Below are 17,911 nucleotides of genomic sequence, written 5' to 3'. Positions count from 1 at the left end.
ATTTAAATCGCAAACGAGTGTTTAATTATATGTGTTTTTTTAATCATAATCAGGCTAATGCAACATAAATTGATACAGTATCTTTGTCTTCTAAGTATCTTAATAAACTTTCAGCATAGCTTTCTACTTGTTTAGATTTATTTTTCTTGGGATTTTGGGATCAAACGTGGAAGGATTAGATTGTAATCGTTTTTATTTTTCAAATACGTTTTAGAAAAGTGTAATCTATACCTGCCCAGACTGTACGCCTTCCTAAACCCCGCCCTGACCACTTTCACTCCTGTCCTGCTCTTCCCCGCGCACCCCAGCCAGGCGCTCTTCGGCCTCTGCCCGGGGACGAATGTATATTTAGATATTTACACCCGGCGCGGCACCGAGGGAGTGTCTGCATTTATAACTTAGTTGTTAAAATTAGTCAAGCAATATGAAGCATCTCCTTTTACTTTTAAGTCCCTTAAATACATTGAGCACAGCTTTCTCACCACTTAGATTACTTTTTTATACCATTCTTACACAAAGCAGAAACTTCTTGTATTTTCCGATGACATACAGTACAAGTGGAAAGATGACAGATTTTAATTGTCTTTAATTTTGTTACGTTATACGTTTTAGGAACGTTTCATCTATACAAACACCACAAAACTATTCTCGATTGTATTTCTGAATGTTATGTTACACCTACAGTAGTTCACTGCTTTAAATACATCGAATTAAGAAAGTTAGGTGTAGCACTTTAGATCTTTTTTTCTGAACCAGGGAAAATCTGATCATGTTTCTCTATAACAATAATAAAAAACTTTATTTTACATATCACCTTTAAAAGTGGCATCTCAAAGCAATACAGTAGATCGAAAAACAGTTAAAAGGGACCAAAGTAAATACCAGACAAACCAGTTTTTAATAAAATGCTTTTATTCATTCAGCAGAGACAGAGGGAGACATTCAGCAGAGAGAGACACACACACAGGTTTTCATTGACAAAAAGTAATTGTTTTTTTTACATTCTTCTTGTCTAACAGGAATGTTTTGTTTGTGGACAGACTGTCCATAAATGTGAGACTTTCTCAGACTCACATTCCCGAATGTCCCCCGCCCTGGTCAACAATCCTAGGAAGAACACGAAACAGCCTGTTAATGCTGATTTTAAACCCTGAGAAAAGAGTAAATCAGTTCATCTGCGGTTTTGCAGGAACCAATCATGGAATAAATGGGGAAACATTGACAGATGTTTGATCAGATAGATGTGATCAGGCTGTGTTTTGGAATAACACTCATGGTGAATGAAAAGGACATATGATGCAGGTGACAGGATGCAAGTCAGCCAACAGCACGCAACACTATCAGAAGTGGCTAGCTTGAAACTGGTCCTCTGGGGTGGACAGTGGAAGACACTGCTGCAACCTGGAAGAGTAGCTTGATGAGGAAATAGGAACAGAGCTATTGCTTGGTAATATTTGCTTAAAAGAGAGATGAGAATATACAGTATTTCAAATTAAATCACAGAAAGAAGAAGAAATATCAACTACACTCATGGATGGAAGCTGTAGAAGGGGGATAAGTAATGAGCCAACACAGCACCAGTTTGACACCAACCACGGGAGGCTGCAAAGTGTGCAGACCCAGAGCCAGGCAAGAGAGAGGAAAGCAGAATGAGTAAACCAATCTAAAAACTGAAAGAAAGGCCATCATGTTCATGAGGGAAACTGATTGGGGAGGTGGAGCAGTTCAGAAGCTAGTTTGGGAATATCAGTTGGGGTGGAGAGATGAAGCAGCAGTCATTTCTGGGCACGTGATGCAGGGTTTGTAGCGAACGTTTGGAGGAGGCACATAGAGCAGGTCACAGCTTCACCACAGAAATCAGAAATACAAAGGAAATGGCAAAAAAGCAGAATGAAGAGAGAAATCCTTGGTGAAAGGAGCTTTAAAAGAAGTTTTAGAGGGAGGGACTTGGGAAATTCCTAACTGTGTCAAGGAAACTAGAGTAGAGAGATCTGGAAAGTTGTGAGAAAAGTTGGGGTAGCTAGTAGGCGTATGGTAGGTTGGATAAATGGGAATCTAAAAGCAGAACAGATGAGGAAGGGGGTGTGTGGGAAATGAGGACTCCTACCAAGCTACATTGGACACCAGTGGGACAGGAATGAGAGAAGATACCTGCTGACTGTGGCATCAGGGACATTTAGGACCAAAAACTGGATTATGGTAAGGATGGCACTGAATGCATTTGAACTGAGCCAGATGGGATGCTGGGGACAGGTATATAAGAATAACTGGAAGACAGTGGAGAAGGTATGGGATCTAGACCTGGGGTTAGAATATGGTGGAAGTTGATGATTTTGAGCAGAAAAAAAAGATTTACTGGTTTTGGGATACATGGAGGAGGCCATCAAGGCTAGACGGACACATGAAATTAGAGAAGAGAGGTTCATAGTGCATCTATAGGTTCAGAATATAGCAGCATAGTTCATGATGTCATATGGATGTCCTGGAGGACCAGGGGTGGTTTATCGTGGGTTTTGTTTCAGTTTGTTGGAGTTTGGCTGAAGTCCAGTTGTTGATATCAGGAAAAGTAATGGAGCATAGAGCAGAAGCACTACAGGTGCTACAGTGTATCTGTAATCGACCAGAGCCAGGATCTGCAGCAGAAAGCGATAGAGATAGTTCAGGATTGTTTTATTGCATTGTAGAAGAAGAAACAACAGCAGATCTTTGATATGACAGGGATGTTTGAGAAGATGGATCTGGTGAGAAAGGTGGCTTGAACTGAGAAGCATGTGATGGGGGCTGTGAAATGTCAGAGGGAAAACATGCAGAAACAGTCTGGTTGTGAGGAACTGGAGGTCATCATCTGGGCATAAGATGGTCCATGGAAAAAGTGAAAATGTTTTAAATTTTGGAAATGATGTCAAAATAATTCTAAGCTAGGGCAGCTGTAATCCCTCCTGAATCTTCGTTGTGAACTCAATTCACCAAAGTGAAGCACTTGGGTTAGTTCAGCAATTAAGTATTAATTCAGGACTGGAATGTGAGTTTTAGAGGAATGGAAGTTCCATGCCAAGGATGATTACTCCTGGAAAATTAGAACAAGGTCTGAAACTGTTTTATACTAAGCTTGAACAGGAATAAAACTGACTTCTTGAGTGATTTGAGAAACTGTAGCTATTTCCTAAGGTGTTACAGCTGCTCCCTGCTGGCCTTGCTCAACATGGAAGATCTATATTTCAGCCAGCGTAACTCAGGGGAACTTTGTACCTAAGGATCCTGGAGGTTCCTGCTTTTATTTTTAAAATAGAACAAAACTCTAACCTTCTCCAGGCAAAAGGGAGCGAAACCTCACTGTTTCCGCACGTGTGTGCAATCCAGTTCCAGCGTCACCTTTTTCTTGGATTTTATTCTTGCAAAAGTGACGGCAAAGATCATCCCGCTCAGACCACACACCATGAGTGTGGCGTACACTGGGTAGAAAGGGGAAGCTCTTGTGGAAGTATTAGCTGTCCCTGTGGAAATTAAAATGGCCATTATTAATCAGAAAGCTGATGTTCATGGAAAGACTGCTCTCCCTGTTCAATCAATGGCACCTAGTTTTCCTGTCACTGTGGTTTCAATATCCTTAAATACTCTTTTATCAAATTCAGTATCTTTACCTCAGTGGCCTCCAGCCCTGGTTACATTCCAGCAAAAATCGTGCTGTTCAAAGCTAGAGTTTAGACTTGTGTTCGTATCTTGTTAGTGGACTCTGAGAGCAACGTTCCAAGCCGTTCCTTTCCTGGTAATGCTGGCACAACGGATCTATGTAAATCTGCCCTTCCTCTGAGGATAAGGGCTGTTCATGTTCTTTTTCTTCTTCTTCTCGAGGAAATATAAAAGTTACACAATCACCAGACACAGAACAGATCGATCCCTTAAGGATGTGAATTTAAAACACTGATCAAGTCCGAGAGAAGACAGCCTGTCTTCCTGGAACAGGATGGGAACTAGTGAGGCAAGAAAGAGTTACTTCAAAGAGGCTGGGAACCAGGAAACTCACAGATGGTCACCGAAACAGATACAGAACTTTGGTTTTATTTAGGATTATACTTTATATGAGAATTCTTACAAAGAGTACTGGAATTTGTTAAACAAAGGGATATATTTGTGAATGTTTGGACATATCACTTGTTTGATTTGACTTAATCGAAAGAGCAGTGCAAAAACATATCAAAAACATCCTATATTTAAAATCTTTTTTTTTTCATTCTTGAGGACCTGACCACCAAGAGCTAAACACAGTCCCAGATGCCTTCAGCTCAGAGGTCTCTCTGACGACTGTTCTTGGAAGAGAGCAGTGATGTTACTGAGGGCTGTCAGCTCAGTGACTATGAAGGAGACCAGTGAGGAATAAAGAGTCCTCTGGATCATGTCCTGTGGTCAGGGCTGCTGTGTGACTGACAGATCTGCACAGTGAGCTCACCTTGGGTTTGCTTCTGAGGCTTTTCTTCCTGGTGTGATGGTGTGATTAGAGTGTGGTTTCTCTTGGGGCCTATCAAGACAAGTTTAATTATTCAAAACATTTCAAAATAGTAACGGTGCAATAAAATTTCCAGTCATGGCCTCCTAATAATCCCCATCTCTGAACTGGCTTCATCACTCTGCTCTCCTCCCCAGTGATAGCTGATGTGTGGGGAGCGTTCTGGCGCACTATGGCTGCCGTGGCATCATCCAGGTGGGGCTGGACACTGGTGGTGGTGGAGGGGAGTCCCCATTACCTGTAAAGCACTTTGAGTGGAGTGTCCAGAGTGTAGAATATGTAAAATATACATCTAAATGTTAAAGCATATAAAACCTTACTAGGTCTTCCATAATACATTCAATAATTAATGATTTATTTTTTATTGTTAAAGCTGTTTTAGAACAATTAATTATTTTAAAAGAGAATTACTGAATTTAAAAGAGGTTACTGAATGACTCCAAAAAGAGAATGACGGGGTAACTGATTCTGTTCCTCAGCTCAGGGCTGCAGTGTCTCTGACTGTTTTACACACTGAACAGCTGAGGCTGCTCTTCCTGAGGGGCTGGAGTGCTACTGTCAGCTTCTTTTCTAGGACCTTCAAAGATTAATGATATACAAAATCAAACTCACAGAAAATAGTTTATACTTTTGTTTGGATATAAATTGCTAAGAATTCTGTTGAAAGCTCATGACGAGACAATCACTGCAGAGCTGCTCAAGAGGAAGCCAGCATCACTCTTCCCGCTGTACCTGAGCAGGTGATGTTAGCCTCTTCTCGGTCTGTGCAGTCATTCTGACCCCAGGGGGAGGAGGGACACTGCCACAGGGTGGAGTCATGTTTGTGACAGGAGAAAAAGTCCAGCCATTTGGGATCAGGGCTCAGCCTGGAGTTTGTCTCTCTGATGGTGCCCTTGTCTCCACAGCCCAGCTGTTTACAGATCACAGTAGCTGTGGTTTCTGTCATGCTGTTGGCACAGATGCTGCCCCAGGTGCCATTGTAGTAAACTTCTGCCTGTCCTGAACATCCTGCAGACAGCCTCAGGAGAGTGTGATCTGTCAAGACAAGAGGGAACCAAATCCTGAGTCCAATGTTTAACTCAGCACTGGTAAGAAATGGCAAGTAAATACGTAACAAGTAGAGGTTTATTCCATGCTGAAAAGAAACAACTGTTCCTTTGCAGCCTATGCATGCTGATGCAGCTACCTATTTGAACTACTAGCAAGTAAATATGAGCAGAAAATAGTCCACGTTACTGCGCTCTTCCAGTCATAAATGACTCAGGTACTGTAGGTGTAACAAAGTGTAAGAGAGCCCAGCAGTTTCAAACAAGATGACAGCCTTGTCGAGACTATGTTTCCCAGAAAGCTTTGGAGGATTGAGCTTCTGGTTTTGGTCACCTGACCTGGAGCTGGATGACAATCGGTAAGGTATAAAAAACATGAAGCACAGGCTGTCTGAGGCACAGGTCCTCTGTGTTTCACCTTGACAGCAGCTTACGGTGCTTTGCCCTGCACTGTTAAAATAAAGAGCATGATTTTTTTAACCTTACAGCTATTTAGGGTGAGTTGTCATGAATCATACATTTGACATATAGGTGACAGGAGTATATAGGCATGCTTATGTTCCAACCTGGACAGCACAACACAACAAGACCTGGATGGGAGTACTACAGACTTCAGGGTTGTGACCTTGATTAAATTAAATTCAGATCCCATTATAGGATCATTCTTATTGTTCTTGGCCCTTCAGCAGTAGCAGAAAAAGTAAAAGCAGAACACATTCAAGGACATCCAACATCAAGTGATTCCACGGGATCTCGGATCTGACCAAAATGAAAACTTTGAGGCACAAACTGAGAAACGCAAAGACCAAGACAAAACAGGCAATAGGCCTTGCCGATGTTGTCAGTTGACAGTTGACAGTTCGGTCTTAGACTTCACTGGAGGACTGAGATCATGAGCTGTCCACACCATATTCTCAGTCACTAGTGGAGGAGAATTTGAAGAGGCCACTACCTTCAGTGCCAGCATTGCTTTATCTGTTTACTGTCTATACATTTATCAGACTTTGTATTTAACATCGCCATTATACCTGAAATGTTAAGGTAGAGAGACAATTACTCCAGACAAACTGCAGTGTTTCCACGGAGCCCTGCCTGTTTGTGTTTGGGTGGCAGAGCAGGACAGTCTTGAAAACACAGAGCAGCAGTCTTTTCAGCCTAATTTGGGAGTCAAGTGAGTAACAGAGGCTTCAACACACACAACAGATATGAGCCGTAAGGATACAAAATGGGGGCCAGTTTATACCTGATATTACAAAGGAAGGAACCACTGAAGATGGAAAACCTGTAAACACAAAGAGAGAGAGACATAGGTGTGTGAATTATGTGTGAGTGAAGCAGTTTAACAGCAGTAATGAAGAAGCAGTCCTGTTTTAACTGCCATGTGACAAAGTAAGTCCTTATACCTGGGGCCATTACAACGTACCTTTTGCAGGTAGATCCTTGCTGCTTTTCGAGTCTGTAAAACAAAGAAAGAGCTCAGTACCGTCCGCAGGTGTAATGTTTCACAAGTGGTGTGTCAGGTATGTGTGTAAACAGGCCAGTTCTTCATACAGGATACATAGGTCAAGCACATTCTTTTGTCTTTTAGCACTAACAGTGACCTGAATAAAGATTGAAAACTAATTTGTATTCCTTACTATGTTTGTCTACCCAACTGAAGAAAATTCTACAGTAATCTAATATATAATATTTGTTATATATGTTTAAAATTAATCATTTACTATCATTAACTGGCAGTATGTAGAACCGGCAGTGTGTAACAGAGCACGTATTCAGTCAATCATGAAGACTGTCACGCCCTCTGCAGCCAGAGGGCGCTCCTTCTCTGTCCTGTCTCTCATTTCCGGTTCTTTACTGTCCTTCTGGTGTTTCTCTCTCTCTGGGGCTATATATTTCCGGGTCTTTCATTCTGCCTGTGCTCAGCATTGACGTTCGGATGTGCTGAAACCTAGCACCCAGGTCGCCCCACGTACACTACATGAGGGCATAGGTTTCTATATGGCATTTCCTGAACAGCTGAGCCCGGGCTAACCCCCGTCTCGCTGCTACGCATAGGGTCTTTTCGCTCTCCTGTCATTCTACGGTTTGTCCTTTCCGACATCCGTGACAAAGACAATGTGCTGCTGTGTGTAAGCACATGATTTTTAAACACGATTCTCACCAGAGCAGATGACTCCTGCGTCCTGTCCATGAGAGCACCCTGCTCTCCCCCATGAAGAGACAGCGCAGTGTGAGAGACGACTCTCATTGCCCTGGCACTCAAACACATCTGCCCATACTTGTCCACTGCCCTGTCCAAACCAGGCCTGTCCTGGAGCTGCTACAGCCTCCCCACAGCCCAGCTGCTGGCAGAAAACACTGGCATCTCTCAGGTCCCAGTATTGGTCACACACAGTCCCCCATTTACTGTCGTACTGCAGCTCCACTCGTCCAGAGCAGAAGTCCGAGCCGTTCGCCAGCCTGAACCCTGTGTATCCTGCAGATAGGAGAGAACTTCACCAGCATGACACCACAGCAGGCCACAAGAAATACAACAAATTGAAGGATAAACACAGTGAACAAAACTGCAAAATCCAGCACATAGTGATTGAGAAGCCAACCGCAAGCTTAGACTAAGAAAATACTTTTTTTCATTTTGAAATACACTACAATCATCTCCATGAAGGACAGAGATGTGACTCTCTTACCTGTACAAGTAAGATGCACAGCTCTGCTCTGGGAGCAGTTCTGCTCTGGCCTGGGTGCAGTGGGGCAGTGCTTTAGCTTGGACTCTTGTCCTGTACACTGGAACTGCTCTGACCCGATTGGACCCAGGCCCTGTCCAAAATGATCCCCACTGTGTATTACTGAAGGAGCCCCACAGTCCAGCTCACGACAGACAACCTCTGCACCCTGCCAGTCAAAGTCAGAGTCGCACACTGAGGTCCAGGTGTTCTTGAGATTCACCTCCACTCTCCCGGTGTCCATTCACCAGCCTCACAAAACCTGCAATAGAGAACTAAAGGCTGTCAGCCTGAAAACTTAATATCACATACTACAGTTCTCACAACACTGGACAAGATCAGGACTGTCACAGCCTGGCACTGCTGGAGGAGGACTTTCTGACCTGGACACTGACACATTCTGGACAAGACCAGGACTGGCACGGCCTGGCACTGCTGGAGCAGGACTGTCTGAGCTGGGCACTGACAGACACTCTGGACAAGATCAGGACTGGCACAGCCTGGCACTGCTGGAGCAGGACTGCCTGACCTGGACACTTACACACACTCTTGGAAAGACCAGGACTGGCACAGCCTGGCACTGCTGGAGCAGGACTGTCTGACCTGGGCACTAACACACACTCTGGACAAGACCAGGACTGGCACAGCCTGGCACTGCTGGAGCAGGACTGTCTGACCTGGGCACTGACACACACTCTGCTTCAAGACCAGGCCAGTGTTGTGATTCTCCACATGACAGCAGATCTCAGAGAAACAAACACAGTCATATGGATCATCTGGAGTGGAGCTCCAGCTACACATCTCTGGGTCTGCAGTCAGAGCCCAGCTACACAACATTGCAAGAAAGTGCAGGACCCTTTATGCCATAAAGAGGCCTTTAAAGGCTCTTTAAAATGGGACAATTCTTAAACTTTAATTTCACATCATGAATGCAATTTAAAATTGCATATTTCTTGAATGAGCGCAACAGAACTGCTCCCTTTGGAATTCTTTATAAGCCTATTGCAAAGCCACAGAAATGACACAAATGAGACGCTGAGCTGGGTCTTGGGGCTCTTCCAGGTTCATCTGAACCAGTGTGACAATCACCCCACCACAGAGACCTGCTGAGGGGGCAGCTCTGAGTAGAGAATCACCTCCTGGGCTAGCTGGTACTGAGGCAAAACAAACAGCTCCCTGTATCAGACTGAAGGGACAAGTGAAACAATGGTATAATTTCTATATTTTTGCAAACTATGCAGTCTTGTGTGGTCGAAAGTTGGCTTAATGCCCAGAACATAAAGCAGAACTAGTTAAAGCCAAGAGAAATGATCTAAGATATAAGATGATTATTATCAACATTTCCCTCAGACATTTCTACAGGGAAATTATGCTTATTTGAACATTTGAGCAGTTTGTCATGTATCACTAGGTATGCTCATTGAGACACAGTCACATGGGCAGTGCGCTAAACAGTTTGCTTCACTAATCTTTGCATGAACTTTGTGATGTATATCCATATATAGACATACTTCTGTATTACTATTAGGGGGAATTGTCACGCCCTCTGCAGCCAGAGGGCGCTCCTACTCTGTCCTGTCCCTAGTTTCCTGCCTGCTGCCCTTCCGGTCACTCCCTTTCCCTTGGGCTATATATCTCCAGGTCTTGCACTCTTCCCTCCCTCAGCATTGACGTTCGGATGTCCTGAGACCTGCCTAGCACCAGGTCGCCCCACGTCCGCTACCTGAGGGCATAGGTTTCTATACGGCACTCCTGAACTCTTTGCACTAACGAGCCCGGGCTTTTTTCCCGTTCCGCCGCTACGCATATGGGTCTTTTTCCACTCTCCTGCTCTCCACAGACGTCTGTGACAGGAAAGCAGAGAGGACTCCACTGGCCTCATAATAATCCCCATCTCTGAACTGGCTTCATCTGTCTGCTCTTCTCCCCACTGAGACCTGGTGTGTCCCGAGCAGTCTGGCGCATCATCCAGGTGGGGGCTGCACATTGGTGGCGGTAGTTGGATTCCCCATTACCTGTAAAGGGCTCTGAGTGGAGTGTCCAGAAAAACGCTATATGAATATAAGGAATTATCATTACAGCATATCTGTTTATTTGTTTAAATCACTTCTTCCAATGCAGGGTCACAGGAGAGCCAGAGCCTATCCCAACAAGCAACAAGAGCAAAGCAGGATTCACCCTGGACAGGAAGCTAAGTCCATCACAGGACAGACACACACACACAATGACCACCGTTCCCAGAAGCCAGTTAACCCATCAGTCTGTGTTTGGACTTTGGGAGGAAACCTGAGCAGCCATACGGAACCCACTCAAACACAGAGAGACCATGGAAACTCCACACAGACAGCACCCCAGGAATTGAACCCGAGGCAGCAATGTTAACCACAGCACCAGTGGGCTGCTTTCAATTACTTAACAGTGCCAATAAAATCAACAACAGTATTTAAAGAAATATTAGATAAAATATGTTTCCATCTCCTGGGATACACGTATGTTTCATTGCTGAATGTAATATTGTAATGCAACGGGGGCTCAGGCGGGCGCCCTTGCCGCATTAGGTCGGCCCCTGCACCGTCCGGGGCTCGAACCCGGGACTTCCGCGTCTCTCTGCAGCGACCTAGCCCCGTGAGCCAAAGAGAGATCTCTCCACAGCCCAGTAGCTGTGGTCCTGCTATCACAGGGAAGGGCGGTGACGTCACCCGCTCTGGTACGCCGGCTCTTACACACTGCTTGTCGGCCGTAAGCGTTACACTCTCCCCCGCTTAAATCGCCGTCCCCGGCGAAGGGCTATCCCGCCCCGCTTCTGACACCAATGTAACGCAACGGGGGCTCAGGCGGGCGCCCTTGCCGCATTAGGTCAGCCCCTGCACCGTCCGGGGCTCAAACCTGGGACTTCTGCGTCTCTCTGCAGCGACCTAGCCCCGTGAGCCAAAGAGAGATCTCTCCACAGCCCAGTAGCTGTGGTCCTGCTATCACAGGGAAGGGCGGTGACGTCACCCGCTCTGGTACGCCGGCTCTTACACACACTGCTTGTCGGCCGTAAGCGTTACAATATTTTCTGTACAGTTGTGAGAGAAGCGATTGTTATAGGTGTGAGGCAGAGATACCTGCAGTACTATTCAGTACTGTGACAAACAGGGCATTCAGAAAATAGCAAACAGACACCTGACAAATTGGAATAATTTGAGGCATGTGACTTCTTTATTCTCTGGCACAGCTTTGGTGAAAGAGCAATGCCAGTCCATCTCAGGGCATACACAGACACAGACCTAGGCCAAATTTTTCCACTACCCTGTATACCATATATTTATTTCTTATAGAAATAATCAATATATATTCAATATTATGATTAACTAAAATAATGCTATTTTAGTACGGACTGTCTCTGTGGCTAAGGATCTGCGCCTGTGGCTGGGAGGTTGCCCATGGCATACAGATCCAACGTCCAGGATTTCAATTTGTTCAACTCAGATCCATTGGTGACATAGTTATATTACCTTATATATTAATGTATATTATACTGGAAAATGTGGTCAGGACAGTGGACAGTACCTGTAATGAGTGTGTTCCTGTGTTTCTGGGAGTTGTGGTCAGTAGAGTGGACAGTGGCTGTAATGACTGCATTCCTGTGTTTCTGGAAGCTGTGGTCAGTATAGTGGACAGTGGCTGTAATGACGGCATTCTGGGTTTCTGGAAGCTGTGGTCAGTATAGTGGTCAGTGGCTGTAATGACTGCATTCCTGTGTTTCTGGAAGCTGTGGTCAGTATAGTGGACAGTGACTGTAATGACGGCGTTCTGGGTTTCTGGAAGCTGTGGTCAGTACAGTGGACAGTGGCTGTGGTGTCAGAAGGCTGAATCACTGAAACCAGGTTTGGTGTATCTGGTGTATCTGGGTCTCAGGCCCCACATGTACTTAACAGTACACACTGACTGCATGTCTGTATCAAGTAAGAGATTTAAACGCTGATAAGTCTTTTCAACATTCTACTTTGAAAATAAGTTATAAAATCCAAAACAGAATCAATAAAAATATTTTCTTAATAGATGGATGCTTCACAACTTGTGCTGAAATATGTGAAGTGTAATGCTGCAGAAAGATGGAAAATCTGCAGCAGGAGATATAATTGAAACCCAGGTGCGGGACTTTGAGCTCTTTCAGAGTTTGAATGATCAGGGAGTAACAGATCGAATGCAGGCTGCTGGGCTGAATGAAAAAGGTGAACAGAAAGAAAAAATAAAGAGGGACACCTGTCTCCCAGCTGAAATAAAGAAAAGAAAGGCTGCAGAGTCAGCGAGGAAAAGGAAAGAATTAAACAGTGAAAATATTTCAGGATCGAAGAGCAGGAATAGTGAGAAATTAAATTAACCGAGTGATAAACTTGACTATGAGAGGAATGCGATCGCTAGGTTCACAAGGTTTAGCTCTAACGATGGAGATTTGGTGTTCTGAACAGTTTCAAATAAAGAGGTGATTAGTGTGACTGGGAGCCTGAATGAAAGACTGAAGGTTTAATTGAAAGACGTCCTGACCCAGTCTGAGTGACAGGGTGAGCGCTCGAGGGAATGTTGCTGTTGACGCGAGTCAATCCAGCCCAGTCTGTACGTGAAGTGTGTATACTTACTGTCCGAAGCACATTTATAGTAACTAGATTTGTTCTTTTTGATTAAATTTTCAATCACCTTCAGTTTGGAGTGTGAAATATTTTTTTCCATTACACACTATATGCTACAATTCATTTAAATACTATGTTTTATTGATATATTTTTTTGCTATGCTTACATGATAAATATATGAACAATGTGTTTTAGCTTTTACCTCTCAAGATCCTAATACATAATTCACAGATTGAATTATAGTTGCACTTAATAATATATTCTAAAAGCACAGTGCACAGGTTGTTTTTATTAATCATTTTTTTTAATTCCATGATGTAAGAAAAATGATTGGTGTCCCAGTGTTTGCTGAGATAACCAGGGACAAATTGACAGGCTGCTCAATGTCATTGCTGAGAGAGCAGCTCAGAGTGAGATATTGAAGTGTTTATACAGCTGGGGATCAGTACAGACAGCAGTACTCTCACCTGTACAGACCAGGATGATGTTATTGCTGTGAGTGCAGCTCAGAGTGAGATATTGAAGTGTTTATACAGCTGGGGATCAGTACAGACAGCAGTACTCTCACCTGTACAGACCAGGATGATGTTATTGCTGTGAGTGCGGCTCAGAGTGAGATATTGAAGTGTTGATACTGCTGGGGATCAGTGCAGACAGCAGTGCTCTCACCTGTACAGACCAGGCCGATGTCATTGCTGTGAGTGCAGCTCTGATGCTCCCTGGTTAAGGTGGGACAGTCGTGGATTCTGGTCTCATTTCCCCGACACTGGATCTCCTCTATCCTGATCAGCCCCTGCTCCTCTCCAAAATGAGCCCCTCTCAGCAGCTGTGCTGGATATCGGCAGTCTAGCTGGCGACAGATGACCTCTGCGTCCTTCATGTCAAAGTCAGCCTCACAGATTGTACTCCAGGATGGCCATCGCAGAACTTCGACTCTGCCAGAGCAGAGACTCCTGCCCCCTGCTAACCGCACTCCTGTACCTGGAGAGAAGTTGACACTTAATCTTCACAATGCTGCAAGACAGTAACTGAGGTTCTTATGAGTTACCCTTCAAGTATTTACTGTATTTAAAATATCAGCATGAACCCTCTCTGTGTTTAAAACGTCTTGTTCTGCTCTGGCGTGACACTGATGCCTGCTTATTTTAATCTCATCCATCTGGGACACATCCATCTGCATCCAGTACAATAGACTTGACCAGACATGTGACACAGGTATACACAAAGCATCTGACAAACTGTAGCAGTAATAGAGCACATTAACAGTGTGCATAACATGACACAGTAATGTAAATGTAAAGAGATAACTGTGTGTAGATCTTTTGTATTAAATATTTTAATCCTAAATTTAAAACAGCACAAAACCATCTTTTTATTCAATAATTTAAGTAGCATTTCTAAATGTTCAGACATATAAACTGCCAAAATAAACTCAGTTTTTAAATTTAGATAATTTAATATTAGCAGGTTTTCATCCAGGAAGAGGTGCAGAAGGACAGTCAGAGACCTGAGATCTTGAAAGAGAATGAAGCAGGACTGAGATCTAGACAGACAGTAGGAGCAGCTCCTGGGGTCTCAACAGCAGGCAGAGAAACTGAAGCCTCATGCCCAGATCTACCTTGAGATATGCTTAAGCAACAATTAAAATCATCAGACATAGTGTACAAGTCATACAAACCCTGTATTCTTCTATAGCTCTTGGGATGTGGTAGCTCATAAAACTGTCAGGTCTGGAGGTACTTTGCTGGGTTTAAATCTACCCAAGTGAATCCAATCAACCTGCTTCTAGAAGAGCTGCATTAAATCAAACTAAAAAATGTCCATAATCCCGAGTCTCGATAAAGATTTTCACTACAACAGGCTGTACAATAAAAAAAGTCCAGTAAAAAATACAAAAACATCTTGTTAAATGATCAAATCAGTCTGTTCCCTTTCCTTGGATATGATGCTGCCAGGGTGTTGAGAGTTTGACAGATCTCTCACGTTCCCTCCAGCAGAAACAGTTATTACTACAATATTAATAATCTTTGGTTTACAGTGTTATTTTGTTTTTTGTTTTCTGTACAAAAGGTTAAGTGTTTAATCTTAAAACTGCAGTGTAGGGTGTGACAGTATGAAAAGTCCTTGTACTGCACACTACTAGAGGGCACTCCAGCTGTTCCCTCTCTAACCAGTTTTTGCATGAAAATGGGAATTAGTATCACCTAGGTCCTCATTAGAGAACCCTATAAAACATTCTCACGTGATTCCCCTTGTGTTTGCCTGAGAACCCCAGCATCAGCTGCAAGACAGCAGACATCTGTATTACTTCACGATCAGTGCCCAAGAGTCTCTCGCTATTAGGTCAAACTTGAGGACAAGAAGAAACACATCTCTTACACTGTGTGTCAGCTCTCTACTTCTACTAGAAGTATCAACCCTCCACTGGGCGAAAAGGCAGCCCGAAAACCCACTCTGTCACAGGGGTCTTATTACAGCTCTTGAGTAAGAAATGAAAGAGACTAGTACACACAGAATGACTGGTGTAGGTGTGTCTGAGTGCAGGATTGTTAAGTCTTTCTCTTTGACATCACCAGGGCCATAGATACTGCTGAGGAGCCCATTGAAAATCTGTCAGACTTTTCCCAGAATCAGCTGAGACACAGGTCAGCATTCAGACTGGTGTCTTGACCATATGAGACTCAGCTCCAGTTCCAACAAATTAAGCATTTAAACTATTATTATAAGTCCTGCTGCTCAGCATGTCCATAGATATTACTGAACTGCTGAAAAGAAAACCAGCCATGGAACAAATAAAAACTCTAGAACAGTTGATTATCATACAGCATGTCTCTCCCTCCAGGTTTCACACAGTTCAGAGACTGGAGCAGGACTGTCTGACCTGGGCACTGACACACACTCTGGACAAGACCAGCACTGTCACAGTCTGGCACTGCTGGAGCAGGACTGTCTGACCTGGGCACTGACAGACACTCAGGACAAGACCAGGACTGTCACAGCCTGACACTGCTGGAACAGGACAGTCTGACCTGGGCACTGACACACACTCTGGGGAAGACCAGGACTGTCACAGCCTGGCATTGCTGGAGCAGGACTGTCTGACCTGGGCACTGACAGATATTCTGGACAAGACCAGGACTGTCACAGCCTGGCATTGCTGGAGCAGGACTGTCTGACCTGGGCACTGACAGACACTCTGTACTGGACAAGACCAAGACTGTCACAGCCTGGCACTGCTGGAGCAGGACTGTCTGACCTGGGCACTGACACACATCTGGACAAGACCAGGGTTGTTCTTCTCCACATGAAAGCAGATCTCAGAGACTACCACAATCTCATGGAGTTCAGCTCTACTTACATACACCTGGGTCTAGCAGTCAGCTCCTGGCTACAGTGCATTGCAAGAAAATGCATGACCACCTTAAAGAAGGCAAAATATGAACTGCTCTCTTTCTTTTCTATTTATATCCAATGCTACGCTGAGAGCTAATCTCACATTAAATTCTTAAATTCTGGGCTCATCTGAATCAGACTGACAGTCACTCCACCACCAAGAATCAGCCCCTTGGACAGCTGGTAGTGCACCTGAATACACAGTCCACTACATCACTGAGCCCACAATACCATTAAGATACACCTACTGTAAAACTGACACCAAAATACCACTGTTACAGTTTTAGGTAACTGAGAAGTGTCTCTTAGATTTTAGATAAAGTTTGTGAAACTTGGAAGAGTAAACACTTCTAACTTCAAAGCAGTGAGGATGTTTGCTAAGGTCTGGGGGGTACCTTGAGCAAAAATTATTGTAAAATATACCTTAGTATACCTAGGTAAGCTGTGGATTAATGATTGTCAAGGAGCAGTACAGACACAAAATATGAGATCACATTAAGAAGAAGAAAAGGAAGAATAAACAATAAGCAGGAAGGAGAAGAGAGAGAGAAGTCCAGAGGAGATGGGACTTGAGGCTTGTGTCAGACAAGAGCCCCTATTTCGTGATCATCCAAATTAAATCTGACTGGAGCTAAGTATCTGAACCTTGCTAGAGAGAGCATGCTATTCTGTGTTTTTAGGGAACTTGGGTTTCCTGGGTAAAAGACACCTTAGTTAGAAGTGTCTTTCCTGCTTAGTGTGCATTTTATGGATAGGGATATAAGCTCCTATTAATTTTGTGACATCCAGGGTGTAGATGGTGAGATCTAACTGCAGGTTGCATTGTATTTAGTTAGAAGGCAGCTCATCTCTTGTGTGGCCTCTGTAGGCATTAAGAGTTTTAAACAATATAGGCACAGTGAAGTAGATACAGACTCAGTGACCACAGCCTGGCTGTTTAAACTGACTGACACTAATAAAAGTCCAGGACAGAGGTTCAAAGAGACAGAGACACTTCATATTCTCCTTCTGCAGAAACACACAAATCAGGTGCAATTTGAAATATAATTATCATTTAATAAATAAATATAAATATAATATTTACTTGAGTTATTTTAGGTATAATTGCTACATTAAAATTATGTAATATTTTATTTAATTATAAAATGTATTTATAATATTTGTTTTTAATAAAAACATGTAAAAGAGGGAGCAGTAACTGTAAAACCAGGAATAGTGTAAAGTAAGTTACAGTTGGTTTTCAATATACTGGTTAGATACTGTATAACAGTTATATACTGTTTTTTTATCATTTTCAAAAGTCAGAAGAGTTTTGAGAGAGTTTGTGACTCCTACCAAAACACCTCACTCCAGCGTCATAGTCATGAGGTATGGCCCAGTCTTTCACTTCAGTGTTTCCACAGTCCCTCAGTGCAGACTCTGACCCTCTGCAGGAAATGTATCCCAGCAGAACTGATCCAGACCCTGGTCCAAAGTGAGCTCTTCCTGGAGCTGATAGAGCAGATCCACAGCCCAGCTGTCTGCAGACAACTGCAGCATCATCCAGATCCCAGTTAGCCTGAAAAACTGTCCCCCACTCTCCTTTATACCTAATCTCCACTGTACCCTCACAGGGACTGGCACCATTCACC

General features: G+C 43.7%; 1 protein-coding gene across 1 annotated transcript in view; it reads right to left on the bottom strand.

The window, feature by feature from the left end:
• Positions 1–13,767, bottom strand: part of LOC138242532 (antigen WC1.1-like) — a 65,915-nt gene extending 52,148 nt beyond the window's left edge. The window contains exons 1-3 of the mRNA XM_069198065.1: positions 13,557–13,767; positions 7,958–8,026; positions 5,237–5,539 (exon numbers count right to left, since the gene is read on the bottom strand). Coding sequence (XP_069054166.1) covers positions 5,237–5,539; positions 7,958–8,026; positions 13,557–13,767 — 583 coding nt within the window. The remainder of the gene's footprint in view (positions 1–5,236; positions 5,540–7,957; positions 8,027–13,556) is intronic.
• Positions 13,768–17,911: the final 4,144 nt, after the last annotated feature.

Source organism: Lepisosteus oculatus, chromosome 14 (genome assembly GCF_040954835.1).
Source record: "Lepisosteus oculatus isolate fLepOcu1 chromosome 14, fLepOcu1.hap2, whole genome shotgun sequence".
In the NCBI taxonomy this organism is placed as follows: domain Eukaryota; kingdom Metazoa; phylum Chordata; class Actinopteri; order Semionotiformes; family Lepisosteidae; genus Lepisosteus; species Lepisosteus oculatus.
The sequence above is the reverse complement of the archived record's forward strand: the minus strand, read 5'-3'. Positions and strand labels throughout refer to the sequence as shown.